At 38.9% G+C, this 20,400-nt stretch overlaps 3 protein-coding genes across 3 annotated transcripts in view; 1 reads left to right on the forward strand and 2 right to left on the reverse strand.

The window, feature by feature from the left end:
* LOC139474947 (patched domain-containing protein 3-like) overlaps window positions 1-20,400 on the forward strand; it is a 63,548-nt gene that overhangs the window by 7,885 nt on the left and 35,263 nt on the right. The gene's annotated exons all lie outside the window — the stretch shown is intronic.
* On the reverse strand, window positions 1,611-12,772 carry LOC139475172 (phthioceranic/hydroxyphthioceranic acid synthase-like). Its single transcript, XM_071258429.1, has 6 exons — window positions 12,570-12,772; window positions 12,224-12,384; window positions 11,670-11,873; window positions 11,098-11,279; window positions 10,800-10,974; window positions 1,611-10,334 (listed from the first exon to the last, which is right to left on the reverse strand). The coding sequence occupies exons 1-6, from the start codon at window positions 12,770-12,772 to the stop codon at window positions 3,727-3,729; spliced, it is 7,533 nt and encodes a 2,510-aa protein (XP_071114530.1). The 3' UTR covers window positions 1,611-3,726.
* LOC139474573 (patched domain-containing protein 3-like) lies at window positions 13,964-17,782 on the reverse strand. The gene is made up of 3 exons (XM_071257641.1): window positions 16,789-17,782; window positions 16,458-16,667; window positions 13,964-16,219 (listed from the first exon to the last, which is right to left on the reverse strand). The coding sequence occupies exons 1-3, from the start codon at window positions 17,780-17,782 to the stop codon at window positions 14,721-14,723; spliced, it is 2,703 nt and encodes a 900-aa protein (XP_071113742.1). The 3' UTR covers window positions 13,964-14,720.

Raw genomic sequence — 20,400 nt, forward strand, 5'->3', positions numbered from 1 at the left:
ATGAAATTACTTTTTACACTTAAGACACTGCATATTACTGTCTTTAAACTGGAAAAAATGGAAGAATGATTTTGGATGATCAATAAAATCTCACCCTTTTTCCTTTTGATATCAAATATATCAATACTCGCTGATATATTTGATATCAAAAGATACACGATGGGATTCTCTACATATACGTTGTTGTGATTTTATGCACATTTTATAAGGGGCGGGGCTACTGGCGACGAATGTTGACAACTATTACTATCTTGGCGTTTTTATGCTCGAGAATAACAGACAGCTGACAGATATTAACCTAGAAATGTGCATAAAATATCTAAAAAAAATGATTCGTCAAACGGGACCACAAAAAATCTTAAATATCGGTAATTTAGCCTGATCGTTTTTGTCATCGTTTATAAATGAAATACCGTCGTACCGTAGCGTATTTCATTGAGAATTAGATGTTGCGATCATTATCAAACGGGAAGATGGAAAAATATACCACATTGGGTTTGCTTTTTTTAAATGTTAGATGGGATTGACAAACATCTCAGACATTGGTGATCCGAGTATGCTTGAAATGGGTAACCTATTTATACATGGAAATCCAGCATTAGATCCATGTCAAAACTTTAATACTTTCCATACATTCTGTCCCCGAAGGGTCACTGATTCTGTTATGCGTATCTGTGTTCACCACATGTGCACATGTTTATTGTACAGACACATATTTGCATTAATCACTACTGTTATACATTCCGTACCTTTAATACTGCTCAATATATCAATCAATTAGAAATTACGACCTGAAAGCCTCGGAGACTTGTGTCAATAAAATTAGGCAATACACACTGGATGCATCCACAGTGCGATGCACGAAACTGCGCGTTTTCCGTTATGGACAACCGATGTCAGAGGTAGCAGAGAGTACAACATACCCATGCAGAAACAGACTATGGAGATATAGCGCACGCACCCTATGTTAACATGTCAGCTTGTTACCGTCGAAACATGAAGTGATACAGATACCAGTGTACCGATCAGTTGTTACCTCAAGCTGTGGTAATACAATTATGACAAGGGCTTGTATAGATTGGAAAATAATCTGGGAGTATAGCGATATCAACTTTTCAGTCACAATGCCACGCGGAATTTTTTTTTAAAAATCTCAGGAAAATAGGAGGTGTAATCGGCAACCACAGTCTGAATAGGAGGTAATGTTCTCGGCCGTGATGTAATGTCATGGCGTGACTGTCAGCTACCCCACCATACCAACAGATATACTTGTTGTTATTCTTCCTAGCGCTTGGCATTAAGGAAGATAAAACAAGGACTGGCTGACTCGGAGTAAATATAAGTTGTCTGATTCATTCGGGTATTCATGTGAAACTGCAGAATGATGTCGTAGTGGGGTATTACTATGAAACTGGACCAGTATAAGCGCACACACACACACACACACACACACACACACACACACACACACACACACACACACACACACACACACACACACACACACACACACACACACTGTTACTCCATCCACCATTAACATAAACTGTGCAAACAAATCAAAATCAAACGAAGAAACATATTACATTCTTCATATTTATTGTACCAAATATCATACAAATAAAACATAAACAATTCTGTGATTGCATTTATCGGACATACTGATACAATGTGCACACCATACATTCTACTTCCACTCAACCCTTTGTTACATGTGTTTGTATTACATTCATACATTTATGGTAACAGGCATATTTTATATCCAAGAGTTCAAGCGTAGGGTTCATGGTTGAACAGACCAATACAATTTTACTTAATAGCATGTGCCAACACAGACTCAACACAGGTCAGCTAGAATTAAAGAAACTCTAGAATAAGGTATATGGGTAAATTTATCTGGGCATGTGCACATAGTTTTAGTTATTGGTAATTGGTAAAATTGAAAAATAATAAGAATGAATATTGATAGTGCGCCATGTTAACTCACGTATGCATGCTCATAGCGCTGCAAAAACGTAAAAGAAATTATTGGAGTGGACTGAATATTAATGAAGTAGACATAATTAAAAATTATAAGTAGCTTCATCTAAAGACATATGTTTTTAGGACTGCATTGAAACAGGCTTGGTGTTCAGATGGTAACATGGAAATGATTCCGGCAATAATAGTAATTTAGTCACAAATAGGTCGTATTGACAAATATATTGGTTAACTTCATACGTCTGCACCAGTGCACTGTATTGTAACAGTACAACATGGGTTAGGACTTTCATGAGAAATATTATTAGATACCTTTTTACAGAACAACAAATGCATGTTTTGTTTCGATTAGACATCACACAGCGATAGACACCTGGGTCAAGGACTAGGTGTGACGTCTAATGCCAACTCAACATTTGAATATATTTTGAAATAGTTGCCACATGTTTTATAGCGTAAATGATGCTTGATATAATCGTTTGCAGCTGTACAAACACTGCCTCCTATCCTGTATATAGATACATGTCAACCATACTCCGTACATCACTTGCTTAATAATGGTGTTAGAACCTTCACCGAAACGTCGCTCCCATTGTAATAAAGAAGTTGTTCATCCCTTTATTTCATCCTGATTAATATGTGCCTTACATGCACCATAATATGACACCACCTTCCACTTGCAGGAAGAATATAAAAATAATCCTAAAAATTAGAAAAGCCTTGTGTTTATAATAATCTACACCACCAAATATACTGGGTAACACTAAATGCAGATGTATAGACTTACCAAGGGAAACCACAATTGAGGAACCAAACTATGTAATATGTACACACTATGAATTACAAACAAGACACAAGACACAATCCCTCTTCTGTTTTTTTGTGTTAGGCCTCTGTGTAGGGGTTGACAATTTTGTGTAAAAAAAACAACAATTCTCATTTTAAAGAATAAGTATATCCTGTAGACAACAAGACAATGTACACCTGGGGATGTCCAATATAGTATCCAAGACACAATAGAGACTTTTATAAAAAAAAAAGAAGAAGAAAAGTGGTTTATGTTTTAAATCATAATGTATATAGTTTGAATAATTGAAAACCTAAAATCAAGAGACAAAGTTAAGCTGCAATACAAATCTGAGTCTTATTGACATCAGTAGCATATGGCATTGTCTAGATATAATAACACTGTTATTAGCTAGGAGTAAGTTTAGATACAATATATATGTGCATGTCTTATGTTTCACTTGATAATAACGAATGTACCCAAATTAGATATACACTTTCAACCTGATTGCACATATGAATATGAACACATCTGTTCTCCTGCCATTGATCCCGCTGATGAACACTTTATTATATACTTCAGTTTTCTGAAGTTGAGAAAAGTGATATTTTCATTGCAGTGAACATAACACTTGATATTTCACTGCTGTGAATATAACACTTTGACGGAACTATTGTCATACAAGAGATACTTCCCCTTTAATTGTCTGCCTTTGTCGTAAGTGACACAAACTGTTGACGTTCTTTTTACGTTAGTTCCACATTGACAAGACTTTCTTCACAAAGCTAACATTCAATTCGTGTTAAACTCACCGTCAACAATACATCTGATCTGTCAATACTGACCATTGTGTCACACAACAGAAGAAACATAAGTGTAAGCGTTAATGAAATATCAATGTTCTCCATGCCTGCAGTTTCTCCTAGCACTTCACATACTGATGACTGTTAAGTGCATAATCAGAAACGTGTTTTCTTATTTTGAAGCTGTGTGATGTATGGTTTAGCTTGTATTGTCCTGATCGTCATATGGGGATTTGCTAGAGTGTCTCCAAGTAATCCAAAAAATGCATTGAGGATCATATGGGTGCGTTTCTCAGTGAAACAATCTTTTCGAGCATACAGGACAATGGCTATTGTCTGGGAAATTTTCCTGTTGAGAATGTCAAAATATAGTTCTGTGTTTGGGCCAAACAATGCTTTCACCCGAACGGTGGCACCAAAGTCCCCACGCATGTCGTTTCCTTTCCCCATATTCCTCATCTCATCACTCCCAAATGTGACAAAGGATGTCATGACATGGTTGTAGTCATCCTTTGGAAGGAAAAGCTTTAGATCTCCGAAAGGAAATATTCCATTCTCTATGCATTCCTCAAGCCTAGTACCATTCTCTCTGAGAAATGTAACAACTGTCAATCTGTCAACATCTCTTACTTCACAGGACAGTGGTGTAAAATTAACACCTCTTCCAACAGATGTAGTTAGCTTTGGGCTAAAGATTCTTTGGTCAACATATGTTGTCATGGCAAATTTCTGACCATTTGCTCTGCTTGACCAGAGGAGTTGAACGAGTCCTACAAGACACTTGAAGCGTGACAACCCTTCTTTGTCAGAGAAAGAATTCAACTTCTGGTACAGATCAGTTGGTACAATCCTCTGTACACTTATACTGTCCATTTGTGGCGTGGATGACACTGTCCTGTCTGCAAAGGATATGTGTGGAACTGTGTCAAGTGTTTTCATCCAAAACTGTTTAATATGTTGATACCTTGGTTGAAGGATTGTCCTTATTTCTTGACCCATGGGGACGTCGGGATTACTTTGTACATCGCTTAGAGACTGACCCCTTGAGAATGCTTGCCCTATATTCATGAAGTCGTTGATCATTATTGTGATTCCCTGGTAGTCAAAGGCGATTCTGTGGAAGACAATGATGAGATGAGGAGGATTTCCTTTCACAAAGACAAATCGTATTGGCCCTTGGCGATCAAGATAGAAACGCTCCTCTGCGAGATGTGTAACATCAGAACGATTTGTCATAAAACCTATTCTAAAGTCAATATCATCATCCGGGCCCAGTGTTGACTTTCTTGCTTCTCCATTCACAACATGAAAAGTTGTTCTGCACATTGGGTGTCTTCTGACGTTTTCCTGGAGGATTTTCTTCAGAGACGTTGGTTCAGAAACATCTGGCAGTTCCAGTTCCACAATCATTAAATGGGATATATGGTTTGGATCTCTCAAATAGTTGTCAAAAACAAACTGTTCTCCTGGGATCAGAATGGTATCAGATTCGGATGAATATTCTATTTGAAGAGGTTGCTCATGTTTCAGGTCATAATTCCCTTTGATCATCCATGCATCATAAATGTACTGGGAAATTTGAGTCACTGAAGCGTTTTCTACATTCAGTTTCGTTGCTGACAACTGAACATGTGTGTCATCCATGATTTTTCCAGTAATTTGCATGAAATTCATTGAGTCAACACCCTGATCTCTGGTTCCCTGCTCTACATCAACTGAAGATTCATCAAGCATAGCTACATCAATGACCACAGCCTTCACATATTTCACAAGTTTGGCCAAGGCATTTTCCTGAGACATTTTCTTCAATTCGTGAACGTCAAATGATTCCACATTACTTGGTGATGCTGAAGACATAGCCGCCTTAAATGGAGACAAAACTGATTTAAATCGAGACTCCAGGTCCACATTGGTCTCCCTGTGGAGGTTTTGTCCAAATTTCACCAACTGGAGACCACACATTATTATCTGTGGTTTATTCAACATGAGGACATGTGTGAGACAGTCTGGTATACTTCTCTTGTGTATCAGAATATATCCAAATGATTCCATCTGTTTGATGTGCCTTTCTTGCAGCATGCCCATATTTAGAGGACCCCAGTTTACAGTCTGACCACTCTTGCAATTTTGCCTCCTGACATGAGCTAGGGCATCCATGAATCCATTCCCTGCACCATAGTTTGTCTGTCCAGCATTTCCAAAAACTGATACTACGGATGAAAACAGTACAAAGTAGTCCAGTTGAAGATGCTCTGTCAGGAGATGCAGGTTCCATGATCCTGCAACCTTCGGGGAAGAAGCTGTCTTGAACTTGTCTCTCGTCATTTCCAGAAGGATTCCATCCTTCAGAACAGCAGCTCCAAAGAATACCCCTTTCAAAGTATAGGCAGGGAACCGGGTTCCAAGCTTCTTCAAAGCTGATCCAATTGCTTTGATATCTTGAACATCTGCCTGCTCTGATGTAACAGTGCATCCATAGATCTGGGACACATGCTTCATTTCATCCTTTTTGGTTGTATCTGGCTTACGTCTGCTGATAATAGTAATGCACCCAGCACCTTTGGAAGCCAGATACAAGACACATTCCCATCCTAGTCCTGTCATTCCACCTACAACAAGGTACATTCCCCGTCTGTCAAACAAGAGAATCTCGGGTATCTTCAACTGTGTTGTGGTGACGCCATTGTTCTCTTGAATATTGAACTCCCATGTTTCTAGGATTTCAGCAATGTTGATCGGAGCAATCTGGTGTTTCAGTGGTATGTCTTTGCAATCCCTGAAACAAAAGCCTATCTTCCTGACATTTTGTGTATTTTTCTTTATCCATGTGAACAACTTCGGAATATGTTCATCCATCTGATTGAAAGCAAGAGCCTCCTGAGTTCTGACAAGTGCTATTTTTAATCTTGGCTTTACAGACTGAAGGAGATTTGTCACTTTGAGGGATATCAGTTTCTCAAAGGATATAAGCTTTTCAATGCAGCCCCATTCAAGCACAATCTGTTGTGCTAGTTCTTCTGTAATTTGTGTAGTTGATATGACTACAGGGTGTCCTTGGTGGCTTTGTATTTCTTCTGGAGTCAGTAATGACAGTTTCCTTGTTTGTTTTGACAACAATATAATTTCCATCACTTCTGCATATTTTCTTGTCTGTTGTGTGTAGAGTATAATGACATCTTTTGTGTTGCACTCACCACACAATCGCCAAAGGCAGTACAGCTTCAACAGATACCCTGTCTGAAAATTACATAAGTATCTGACGTTCAATGTGAACTTCACTGGGGCATGGCATTTATATCTCACCTGGTGTGGATAGCAAGCCATGTACATCTTTCGTCTGCTATTGCTGTGTGGAAAGCCAGTTGATTCAAATGTGACAACAGGACTTCCCTTGCTGCTTCCCATGTGGCCTACTTTGTCAAGAGATTGCAGAACTTGTTCAGACAGGAATTTAGAGTGAACTGCTACAGACTGTGCAGTAAACAAAATGTCATCTTTCCCCCTTTCTGGCATGTTTCGTGATATTGTGAAGAAAGGTTGTGATATTTCACCATCAGAAGTTGAATAAAGAACAGTGTCCAGACTGGCCATCTTTCGTTCCAGTCTAAAATCAGGCGTTGAGTTGGGTTCCTTTTGAAACTTCTGTCCATATATGCTTCCATGAAGGCTTTCAAATTCAGCATGACCTTTGACATTCAAGACTTGCGATATTTCAGACATTATGATATTTGCATCATATTGGTCCATGTTTCCAATATTTAGATCTAGTGATGTTACCTTCAGCCTTGGGAATTCCCTTCGAACACATCTGATAAATGCCCGAATACCTTCGTGAATGCATGCAAGTGCATGGGTTCTTCTGTCTGGACTCTGAAAGTCCAATACTGTTGCCATTGTGACAATGACCAAGGGTGATTTGATGGCATGTTGTGACATGTAAAGTATCAGAGATCTTAAAGGCATGATCTTCTCCTCCAATTCTTTCTCCACTTCTAATCCATTGTCAACAACACCAGGTTTGGCTTGAAACATGACTAATATTCCAGATGACTCTAGAAGGTCTGGAACAGAGCTATTATCATGTAAAGTGGAAATATCATGAACAGGCCATGGAAAGATTGTAGTCCTTGACATAGATTTCTCATCACTGAACATGACAAGGTTCACTATAGTGTCAGATACAGCTTCATCATCAGGTTCCACTTCTTCTGATCCAATTGTGTATGCAACACTCCTGACATCAAATGTATCTGTACCCATGGCTTTCAATGTGAACTTCCCAATGTGTGCAATGACATACCCTTCAGTTGTCAGCAGTGACAGTGTATAGCAAACATACCATACACTTTCATACAATACTTTCAAATGCACAAGCATTTTTCTCTCAGTCTTTCGCTTGACTACCAAATGTTCCAAGGAAAATGGAAGCATATCCTTGATGACATGTGTGACAGTTGCAGGTGTTTGTAGCATACCATCTAGTACTGCAGGGTGAAGAATTGTATGCTGCACCTCTGTCTGGAGCTGAGACCCAACTTCAAGTACAGTTATGCTTTCCTTTTCAGCTGTTTGGCTCCCTGAAATAATTGACATCATTTCTCCGTAGCTGAAACCACCGTTTTCTAAATGTTGATACACCTCCTTTCCAGTAATGATGTTCTTACATCTTTCCTTGATTGGCCCAAGGTCCACTCTCTCTGGAGCGTAATCCACAGGTGTTTGTCTTATCATTGCTTCTGCATGGACTGTACTTCCTTTCTTTAAAACAAATCTACTCAAAACGCTAGTGTCAGCTTCATTGTGGGATTGTTTTATATCAAGGTTTGTCACTGTTCCTGATTTCAGATTGACTGGGCTTCGGAAGGACACAGAAACACTGATTGCACATCGGTGGTACATGTCAATCATTCTTGCTAAAGCAAGTGCTGCCTCAGCATACACCGCACCTGGTACAATGATTGTTCCTTTCACTTTGTGTTCAAAAACACTCTTGAACCTCTGAGGATCAATGATTAAGCTTGCTGATCCAGACTCTATGCTACCTTTGAGAAACAAGTGATCCCCTTGACTTTCTTTCCTACCCTTTAGCATTTGTTGTTTACTTTCTGACACCAGTAACAGGGCTTTGGAATTGAAGACATAAGATGGGTAGCTTGTTGTATGCATCTTATCAGGAAAGAAAGTGTCCCACTTGACACTCACTCCATAGCCATACAACAAGAGGAGTGACTGTAGAATGTCACCGTAACTTGCATTTGGATGGAGAGAAGGAATGGATGTGACAGAGAGTGTGGAATCTTTAAACATGTCCCGTAGATGGGATTTTAGTACTGGCCGAGGACCTATTTCAACAAAAATGTTCATTTTGGATGTTTGTGTTGACTTTTTGATTGCATCAAAAAATCTAACAGGACTCCTTACATTTAAGCCCCAATAGATATTTGAGCCAACTGCAGCTTCATCCATATCTGGATCAACTGTCGACACAAATGTACTTGTCATCTTTGATGTATTGATATTGGATAGTATTTCATCAAGCTGAACTCTTGCTGAATCCATATGGGGACTATGGAATGCATTTGTAACAGGAAGCTCATGAAACAGGGTGTTACTATCTGAAATATGCCCCAAATCCTCTTTGACTGACAAAATTGACCTCTCATCCCCGCTGATAGTACATGAGACTGGGCTGTAGTATAGAGCTACATCTACCTGACCCTGATACTTCCCACAGGCTGCCTTTACTTGTGCAGTGTCAACATTCCGGACAAGCATCATCTTTCCACCTGTTGTTTCAGCCAGGATCCGAGTCCTGTGGTAGATGACCCTCACAGCTTCATCCAGGGACAGGATTCCAGCAATATGTGCTGCAGCCACCTCCCCCACTGACTGACCTACAACAGCTGCAGGCTTCACCCCCCATGATTCCAAGAGATTGGCTAGTGAGACCTGACAAGCAAAGATGGCTATTGGCCCGAACTGAGGATCTTTTACATCATCACATTCCTGGAGCCGCTTCAACAAGGACCAGTCAACAAACCTAGAGAGGGATTTGTCAATTTCCAAAATCATTTTGCTAAACTGTTCACTGTTGAGGATGAGATCATTGCACATTCCTTCCCATGCTGTTCCCATACCACAGAAAACAAATACTATGTTTCCCTTTTCTTGGGGCGATAGCTTGTTTCTGTTTTGTAACTCTTCCTGTATTTCAGATTTCAGAGTAGAATGACAGTTTGCAAAGAAAGCTTTTCTGAATGCAAAATGTTCTCTGGCAATACATGAAGTGTAAGCTACATCATTGAAAACAGAACTGTTACCACTTTCAATGAATTGTGTCATTGATTTGTTCAATGTTTTCTCATTTGAGCCAGAGAAACAAACTGGTAAGGAAATGACTGTATTAACTGATGTTTCCATTGTGAATGATTTTAAAACAGCATGACTATTGCTACCTCCAAAGCCAAATGAGTTAATACATGCAACCTTTTTATGACGTTTCCAGTCAGTATTTTCTGTTGGTACTACAAAATTAAACCTGTCAAAGTCAATTGCTTCATTGGGCTTGTCAAAGTGTAGGGATGGCACGATTGTGTTGTGTTTCATCATCAGCAGGACCTTGATGAGTCCGGCAACACCTGCTGCTGCCTCTAGATGGCCAATGTTGGTCTTCACAGAACCGATGTGACGCTGGCGAGGATACTTTTCAAAGAAGGTCCCCAGTGCTGTAGCTTCTACAGGATCACCTCTTTTGGTTCCAGTACCTGGGAAGATAATGTTCTCTATGGTCAGCTGTAGATATGAATTAAATGTGATCAGGTTTTTATATCAGTTTTTAATACATACCCCATTAATACCCTATATATGTAATGCTAAATGCAAAAGTATATATGGCATTTATGTTTGTTAATACATCCAGATCTCTCAATGTTTGTGAGAGTAATTAAGAAATTGATAAATGGTCAAACATTTTAAATCATGTTAACATTTAGTTTTCTGATGATTTATAAGCAATTAAATCATGAATTGAAAAATACTTTACAGTATTATAAGTTCTTTGTGGAACACATTCCTTTGTCTGAAGATTGTCCAAATAATTTTCATTTTTCGGGTATACTATACTATATCCGTGACCAAATGGCTTGGGAAATGATTAAACTACTGACTATCTTAATTCTTTTTATTACTATTTCTTACCTTTACGTTAATAAATATTTTTAAAAACCTACCATGAGCTTCAATATAGTCTACTTGAGTCGGGTCTATCCCATGTCGAGTGTAGATGTCATTGAGCAGTTCCTGCTGTTGTTTCCCTGAAGGTGCTGTGATGGGCGTAACCTGGCGGCCATCTTGATTCAATCCCGTCACAATAGTTCCCCAAATGTTGTCACCATCATGTAAAGCCTGAAATATATAAGATGGATGTTTATGTTTTCCCCTGTCAAATGATATTCTGGCTGCACGGTTATATAATAAGATTATTCAATTCATAGTTTTTAGGCACACTTTACTCTGCAATTGACTTACTTGACTTAATAGTTTCACGATGACAATTCCACATCCCTCTCCTCTCGTGTAACCATCGGCATTTGCTGAGAAGGCGTGGCACTGTCCAGTGGGCGACAGCATCTGAGCTTTGCTTAACTTGATAAAATATGCTGGGTGAATTAAAAGGTTCACCCCTCCACAGATTGCAATAGAACAGTCACCTGAAAGTTATTAATACAAACAAAAGTTTGGAAGTTAATAATATCAAAGTATATGTTTAAGTACAGCTGATAGGGTGGGAAATAATTGAGGAGCTTTATAATAGGTCGGTATTTTAATATTCTTGATTGAGAGATTCAAAGATAAATGAATAAAGCTCCTTATATTCAGATCCATTCACCCAATTATGTATATATATGATCTTTATGAAGATGAGATTGGTTGTCACACTTGCTCTGAAACTATTTAAATCCTACAAAAGCCGTATAACCGTGTACAAAGCAGATTCCATTATTAGTTCGTGCATTGTATATTTTATTTTAATGCTCGGCTGATCTGCCATATGTGTAAAGGGAAAGTATTCTGTTAAATGGCAGTCACTGCACACTCACCTGCTCTGAGTGCCAGTCCTGCCTGGTGTATGGCCACGATGGATGAAGAACATGCTGTATCTATGGTCATGGATGGTCCCGTCAGATTGTATACGTAGGATACCCTGTTGGATATTATAGAACTTGCCTGTCCAGTGACTGTGTGGTTGGTAACGTCTGGTGATTTGTTGGAGATCAAATCACCATAATCCACGGTCATGGAACCTTTCATTAAAAACTTCATTTGTTTAGAATCGACATAGTTTACATGGTGATTCATGGTCACTATGGCATCAATACAAATATGACTGTTTAGATGAAGTCATGAAACATAACTAATGACAACTTTATTTTAATGTCTTAATAGCTAACATTTAATTGTTGTTGGGAGATGATAAAAAAAAGTTGTAATCCATAGAAATCCATACCTTCATGCTGATAATGATATCAATCTGGTCCAGATTTGATTATTTACAGACCACTGTGATATTGCTTATATCTTGCTGGGTATGGCGTTTAATAGCAAACATATACAGTCTAAATTCTAAATAATAACTCCTCTTGTATGAACACACCTATGTAGACTCCCACTTTCTGTCCCGCTATTTGTTGTCTGGTGATGCCAGCGTCCTCCAGCGCCATGTACGTGCACTCCAACACCTGGCGCTGCTGGGGGTCCATCTGGGCAGCCTCGGTTTCGTTGATCTTAAATAGCTTGTTGTCGAAGTGATCAAAGCTGGGGGATAATATTTCAGTATTTTAAGGCTTGTATGCTCGTAAGGGATCCTATGAGTGTGACAGTTAAATACAAACTCATGTAAAATGAAACTCGTTCTATTCTGTTCATGAAACAAGAAAAAGGCTAAAGTATTTTTCTACAGTAGTTTTGCAAATGGATTGATATATAGCTTTCATACTCACTTCTTTAATAGCCCCGCTTTCGTAGCATAGCTCTTCCCTACAGCATTGACATCAGTGTCAAAGAAGGCGTCCATGTTCCATCTCTCAGGGGGAATGTCCACCACATGGTTCTCTCCCTTTGCAAGGATATCCCAGTATTCCTCAAGGCAGGTGGCTCCAGGAAACCGGCACCCAATGCCAATAATGGCTATTCCGTCAGCCATTGCTCACAATGACCAGTAACTGCCAATATATGGAATTCATATTGTTTTTGTATTGTATGGTACAATTCTTAAAAACAAATAAGCATATAGTTACAATCACCAATAAAAGGTTCCAGACAGGCAAGTATCGCATTAATCAGAGCATCCAGTAGATTTCCAGTCTTCCCGAGGCAAGGGAGTTTGCTGACAATAAAAGTTCAGTTTCCACACTTGCCGAACTAGGCTGGAATTATGGAGTTAAATTGTGGCTGGACTAACGAGACTGCGTAACAAAATCAAAATCCGGTTCGTAAACTGCCCTGCAGATTTCGGTCGATTGCAGGATTTTCAACATCATTACATGTTTTTAATCAAGGTGCTGACGTGAATTGATGCACTTCGCGAAGTAAGACTCTTTTATTACAATACAGATCCTGATTGTCGATCAGATCGTCTTCACCGGACGCAGCAATTTTGTTTGAAACAAATGCAAGTGATATCAGGGTCGGAATCTTGGTCAATACTAGGAATATAGAAGGGACATAATTCGTATTAGCCACTGGTGGCACGACCATCGAACGCTGAAATTCCGGCCTTTTATGGTAAGAGTGGAAACTTGACTTTTGCAGTCAGTTACCTCCCTTGCCTCGGGAAGATGTAGATTTCCGTGATTATTACATATTTAATCTGAGAGAGCAACTATATGCATTAATATTGAATAACTTTGCCCTTGTTCTTTTATCAAAATATCCGAAACGGTTAGAACAGTGCATTCAATGAAGCGAATGGCTGATCTAATATGTGGTTATCCATGGTATTATTTGTCCATACTATTAAAATAATACCCTGGACCCATTCGCCTCCAGAGCTTCGGTTCAGAAATGAATTCGCTCTTGCTTATGACAGCTGTTTTGAGCATCTTTCTGTTCAAACCCTGCTCTGATCGAAGCTATTGTTGCAGGGTATTTATTCAATTATGATGGAGATATAATACACTATATAATGTAGCCAATTGTTGGCCAGTTGTAAAAAGAAAGATTTTGTTTTATCATACACAAGTTTCTAAATTCAGCAATAATTATAAGTCATTCGAAGAGTTTAAGTTTATTGAACTACAAAATCTTACGGAAATATCAGAATTAAACATGAAACAAAACAAAGTTTATGTAACAGAAGTCATCAGAACCAATAAAAATGTTGTTTATCCAAATGAAATACAATATAAAATTCAATATTATTCGCCTCATGGGGCTAACTCTCTTGATGATAAGTTGGTCAATTGTTTCTACATGTTCAGCTGCAAATCATACCTATGGCTTGAACACCATCCCATGTAGAGTGATTTCAGTTTGACAATTCATTCCTGTAATCACATTTGAGTGCAACCTTGCGGATATTACGTTGCTGGTGTTTGTTTGGCTTGATAAATCATGTCACTGTTGAAACTTAAAACCATACAATATGAATGAAATATGCTAGTCAAAGTTGTCAGATAATGTTACGTTTCTGATGGAGTTTCCAAACTCCATTTGCATATCTGAATCGATCTGACAAGTTAAAACATCACTATGGGGTATGGCTATCACGGTTGTCTGCTAATTTTGTTTATATATACAGCAAAACCTCTTTTGTCCAGTGCATTGTAGTGTAGAAAACTACCATCTGAACGATTATGTTCGGTGATGTTAATGTACAAATAAGGGAACATAATCATGTATCTATGCAAAGACTTTTGTTAGAAATTAATAATCAAGGGTAACGTGGTTTCATTGTATTTTAAAATTCATGACTAAAAACAGAACCCACTCCGAAAATGAAGGTTGTTTACTTGGAAGTTTCAGAGCACATACATACAAAATAATAAGTCGCAAATAATTCATTGTAATCAATCTTAAATTCACTGTTAATGATATCACATTGACAAATCCATTTCAGTATTAACATGTATAGATAAGTCAAAAGCAGTGTCCTATGTTACATTTGTGGACACGTATCCCACATTTGATACTGCGAATGATCCTGTTGAAGCTAATTCACTTCTATTTATGGTAGACACTGAACTTGTGCTCCTAGATGCACTTCCAGGTGCACACTCATCTCCAACCTTATATATATTCTTGTCTCCTTGTTCACTTAAATTGTGAGGACTTGGGTGGTCACCTTTAGGCATAGGCCCTACTAAAGATAATATAACTGGCATAAGCAAAACTGCGTTTCCCATACCAAACACTATAACAAATATCATGATTTTAAAAAAGGATTGAAACACATAGGATTGTGATCTGACCAATGTAAGTATGCCAATAAATGTTGAGAATCCTCCATTAAAGATGGGCCCAGCTGCATGTATGATTGCATGCTTAACTCTTTCATCTCGTGTTTTCCCCTTGGCCAACATGTAAGCTGTCGAAACATGGACTGTGAAATCTATAGAGAAGCCGACACTCATTATCAAATGTATCATAGTGATGGAACTAAGACTCAAGCCCCACAGTGACATGAAACCAAAGATTCCAAGCAGAATTGTCAAAATATTGATGCAAACTAGGCCCACGATTAGTGGATGGGGGAGGAAAAGTGCAGTGAGAATGACCATGACTGCGACTGCAATCCCTAACGTCTGTAAAACAGTAGGCAGTACTGAGACAAACTGTTCAAAGAAAATGAACGTTGGGTGGTAAGGAAATACTGGTAATGGTGATTCAGCTGCCAGATGTCGCATACGGAGCATAAGGTTGGCCTGATCCATCGAGTCAGGGACATTCATTGAGATCATGTGACACCTTAGGGCAGTGATGGTGTTGGCAGAGTCACTAAACACTACATCGTTCTTAGCATATGAATTGGCATTAATGAATGACTTGAAATTGGTGACAAAATCAGATGCTGATGACCTGTTGACATATGGAGAGTTCACATAATCGAGAAGTCCACAGATCTGTGTTGCATTGTTCATGTTGTCATCATTGCCTATCTTTTGAAATAGCACTTGAAAGTTTCCTGTCACATTCTCATCATAATAATTTGTGTTTTTTGTCATCACAAATGAAACCGGAATTCGTGTTCCATAAAACTTATAATTGTTTATACTGTAACTAGAGTAGTAGGACGTTGGCGGTACAAGGTTTTCTAGAAAGAGTCCTTGTTCTAGTTTGGTTACTCCCCACAAAGAAACTCCTACATATGTTAAGAACATTAATATTGTTAGTACTTTTCCACCAATGGTTAAAAGGTATTTATTCAAAATAAGTGGTGGCAGTCTTTCAAGCAAAGAGTCTTCTCTGTCTCTAGGTGGTTTTCCTGAACAAGAGCAGCGAAACATGCATGATTTCTCTTTAAGTTCTTCTTCTGTGAGCACGGGTTGACACGTCACACAATGGCGAGAGTTTTCAACACGGTGTCCATGTACAGCAAGGCATCCAGCCAGGAACGTCATTTGGGCAATGTATGAAAAGATGATGGCTGTCCCTGTCAATATTAAAGTTGGGAATACAAGTAGGTATTTTCATATCCATGGCTGTTACAAGGTATTTGATACAGGACATTTCGTTCAAGAATCAACACTGTGAGCATATGCAAAGATGATGAACAATGTCATCCTTAATATTTTAGCAAACTATTCTGTCATCATATTTAGTAGCACCAATAATACTTGTGCGCAGAAGATAGTTTTTATATTAATGTTGATGTAGAAATATGTCCCTACCCGTATAGAGACAGAAGTTCTTCACACTTAGAAACACTGATGAATACCCAACCAGGAAGGCAACAAGATCAGTGAGGGATGTGATTGTCATCCCTATACCAGCCAATCGGAAAGTGTGACCCAGCCGTTTCGGTATATCCCAGTCATCACCATATTGGTTTGTGTCAGCCCAAGCTGATACCATCAGAAACATGTCATCAACACCAACAGCTGAAAGTAGATTAAAATTTCATTAACCTGGGTACAACATATAAACAAATTGAATATTGTTTCTTTTTAGTTTTCTTTTGGATAATCATTTCATGTAATTCAAACATAAAGACATACTCACACAGAACAAGAAAGGGCATTATCCCAACAATGTTGACAAATTTGACACCACAGAGACTCATGAGTCCAAACGATCCAAGGATTCCAAACCCAGCAGCCATGACACCAGCTCTTGTCACGTGACTTTTTGAGGACACACAGTCTCCGCCGGAGACGAAACTGGCATACGTTATAAGCAGTGTGAAGGACAGCGAAAACCAAAAGACATCCCCATTGGTATTCTCATTGAGCTCATCCCCCAGCGACTGGGATGTCGCAAAGGACACACCAATTGGGAAGAATGTTGCAGACAATGATGACATGTTCGAAATAAAGGCGTCTTCCCACAGGAGAGCATATTCCTGCATCGTGTCATTGTCATGTCGCAGATGGAAGGTGAGTTTCATCACAGACGCCGACTGGAGAACCTCGCCTGAGACATTCACACCTGACACAAAGAAGGAGATGTCAACGTCGTTCCATAGCGGGTAGGTGACGTTCCTTTGCTCAAGAGAGGACAGGAAGTCATCTTGTAAGAGAAAGCCACCACTAATGACACACACGTCTGATGCGCGCGCACATACATCTGAGTAGTGGAGTGTCCTGCCTTCAAAATCCACTTCAAACTGTTTAATCGTATCTACCAAGTTCCTCATGTCGCCAGTGCTGGTATTGGAAAAGATGTTTCCTTCTGAGATTGCGATGATCTCCCCGTATCTGTCCTCGACGTTCAGACTGTATGTGTTGTAGTTTGTTCCTGTCCTGTCTGGGAAGCTCGCCTTCATTTTGTCTCTGTCCTGAGCAGCCTGGCTGTTGATCGGGGTGTACAGGCGCTCCACGTCAGACTCATATTCCATCTTCAGGATCCCGAGGCCAAGAAGACCAAAGACCAATAGGGGTAGCACTATAAAAACAACCTCATGGCGACCAACAAACTGCCCATAGCTGTTGAAACGTTCACCATACCATCTTTGTAATCTATTGTAGAGTACTGCTGATGCGCTATAGCAACCCATGATCCTCTTGCTACCCTTTACCCCTGTAAAGTGAGTAATGATAGATATAAGGCCTATGCAATGAATCATAATATACATTGAGTTTATAAAACATAAATATGGTTGCAGTCACGTGTGGGAGTGATGAGACAATGACGTGTTTGCTTTACTACAAGGTATAAAACAAAGTTAAAATGTTAACCAACCTCAGCTTTCACTCCTTAAGGAAATATAGTACGTCTCCACGTGAGTCATTCTTCTGCCAGGGAGCATCAGTGGTACAATCGACCGCTGTTTACCCGAGATGAAACATGTTATTGCGAGCGCTTTTCTTTCAAATTTAAAAAAAGACAACTAAAATGTATCGTAAAATGAAAGTAAAACGTCTTGAAATAACTATCAAGCACGTCGCAGAAGTGCCATAACCCGATCATTTTGCTTCCGATGTGACCGTTATCTTTATCCTACAGGAATTCAGTGTATTACATAGAATGTTTTACCTGAGTGTGCTATATATCGCAGCTATCATATATTAGGAATATAAATTGTATCATGCTAACCTTTTCGTATCGTAAATATCATGTACTAGGAATAATTTTGTATAATGTATGGTAAATATGATATGTTATTAATACAAATTGTTTTATGCTCACCTGTCGGTGAGGGTGGCGGTGATGGCTTGTTTTGTCTGGGGATGGTGGCAGGAGTTGTACCTAGCTGGCTTCCATTTGCCCATTGCTATGTGGATTCTTCACATATCAGTGCTAATTACCCCCGGCCTCCCGTTTACCTGTGGTCCATTGCCTATTACTTATCTATGATAGCTTAAGTACTGGCTTCCATACTATCAGGGCTAATTACTGTAAAGTGTTGGCTTCTATTGTCTATTGCTAATTACCTATCAGCGCCAATCATCTGTTGGCTTCCCATGTTAGTTTCTACCCTTTGCTATTTTTCAACTTTGATTATCTTATTAATTTTCTTGTCCTTACTTGAACATATACATGTTCTCCTCCTCATGGCGTTCATTAACCTGATATAGTCCGAAACGTTGTGTTCCTCATAATAAAGAAGAAATAAATTCTCTTCCTCATTCAGAAATAGTATGTAATTTAGTGTATGCAAACACGTATGCGTGTTGACAACGTAGGGTACGGTAGTAGTGCTAGTGGTAATTGGTAACAGGCTAGGCACCCAATTGCTAGTCGTAAGAGGCCACTAAATTGAGAGAATCCATGCAGATTCCAGGTCGAAATGGGTCCCCAGCACCCCGTAGTGGTCGCTAGAGGCGACTTAATCGATCATGAGGTCAGGCTCGACGAATTGGTTGACTTGGTTGTCAACGTGCCCCGACGTGCGTGAGTCATTGCGTGTAATATCAAATACTAGATTGTCCCGTCCACACTCGATTATTTGAGTCCGCCTTCAAGAAAGTGGTATATTGTTGTGTGCGGCGTTCAGTGACAACGCACGCACGCAAAAAAACTGAGTATCAAACGGTCGTGGTGATATTAATTCTGGCATTTAGATACGCCCTTCTTTACACGTTGTATTTCATGTTGCTGGTATAAATCAATACCAGTCGCGATCACAGGCGACTCTGAAGTACAACTTTCCTTTGGGGTAAAGGACAAGTCTAAATAGATAAAGCTAATGTCAAATCGCTTTGAGAGGAAAAGCAGATATATCATGTTGTGTCGTAGCACAAAATCCTATCAGAGGAGATACTGGACGTAATAAGGAGCAGGATGGGAGCCTTGTGAAGTATTCTATATTTCTTCCAATTGTGCATTTCCTTGAAGGTGATGATCAAGTGGTACGGGTAACACGTAATATAGTGTTGTATTTAGGGTATATATATATTTTCTATTCATGACAATTGTCCATCTTATATCGATAATATATCCTATAAGTAAAATATTTAAGAATTATTACCACTTTATTTTTCATGAATCTCGATCGTTTACTTTATCGCTGTGCTCTTATGATATTTATCAAAATAGAATCGGTATATAAATGAAAAATGAAGGATGGACTTAACCATACATACAGTGCAGTACATCTGAATTGTTACTAATGCCAGTCATGATGTGGAAAACGTATATATGTCCAGAAATGTGTCAAGTAATGTTTTTCGCATTATACACAAAATATAACCGGATTCTTTCCGATAAACCCTCAATTAATTTTGTTACTGGATGCAGTTTCGTGTTTCTTGGATCGAACTTTCACTTATGGCTGCCCTGAAACCAATATAGATTTACAATCATTTTCAGCTAATGGCGTTGTTCAAGAGCGATTGTTTGCTGATTGAAACTACGAAGGAGGTAGTTCTATGAATATACAGCTTCTTTATTACAATGAATGCGACATTTCGGTGCAGATACTGACACCGTTATCAAGCAAGTAATGAATAGAAATGTGAAGTAGGAAGATTTTATACAACATGACAACTGATGTTTATACAAGGTTGAATGGTGATCAATTGATGTTTACACAACATAAATGAAACATAAATATAAATGAAGTATAATATTGAAGTATAAAGCCTATTGATGTACAAGAGAGAGATATTGTGCTATGGGCCAGAAATCTGGGGAACGACATATTGTAAAACTACTAAAAATATTCAGATAAGA

The sequence above is a fragment of the Haliotis cracherodii genome, unplaced genomic scaffold (genome assembly GCF_022045235.1).
Source record: "Haliotis cracherodii isolate W230 unplaced genomic scaffold, xgHalCrac1.p SCAF_3, whole genome shotgun sequence".
Classification (NCBI taxonomy): Eukaryota; Metazoa; Mollusca; class Gastropoda; order Lepetellida; family Haliotidae; genus Haliotis; species Haliotis cracherodii.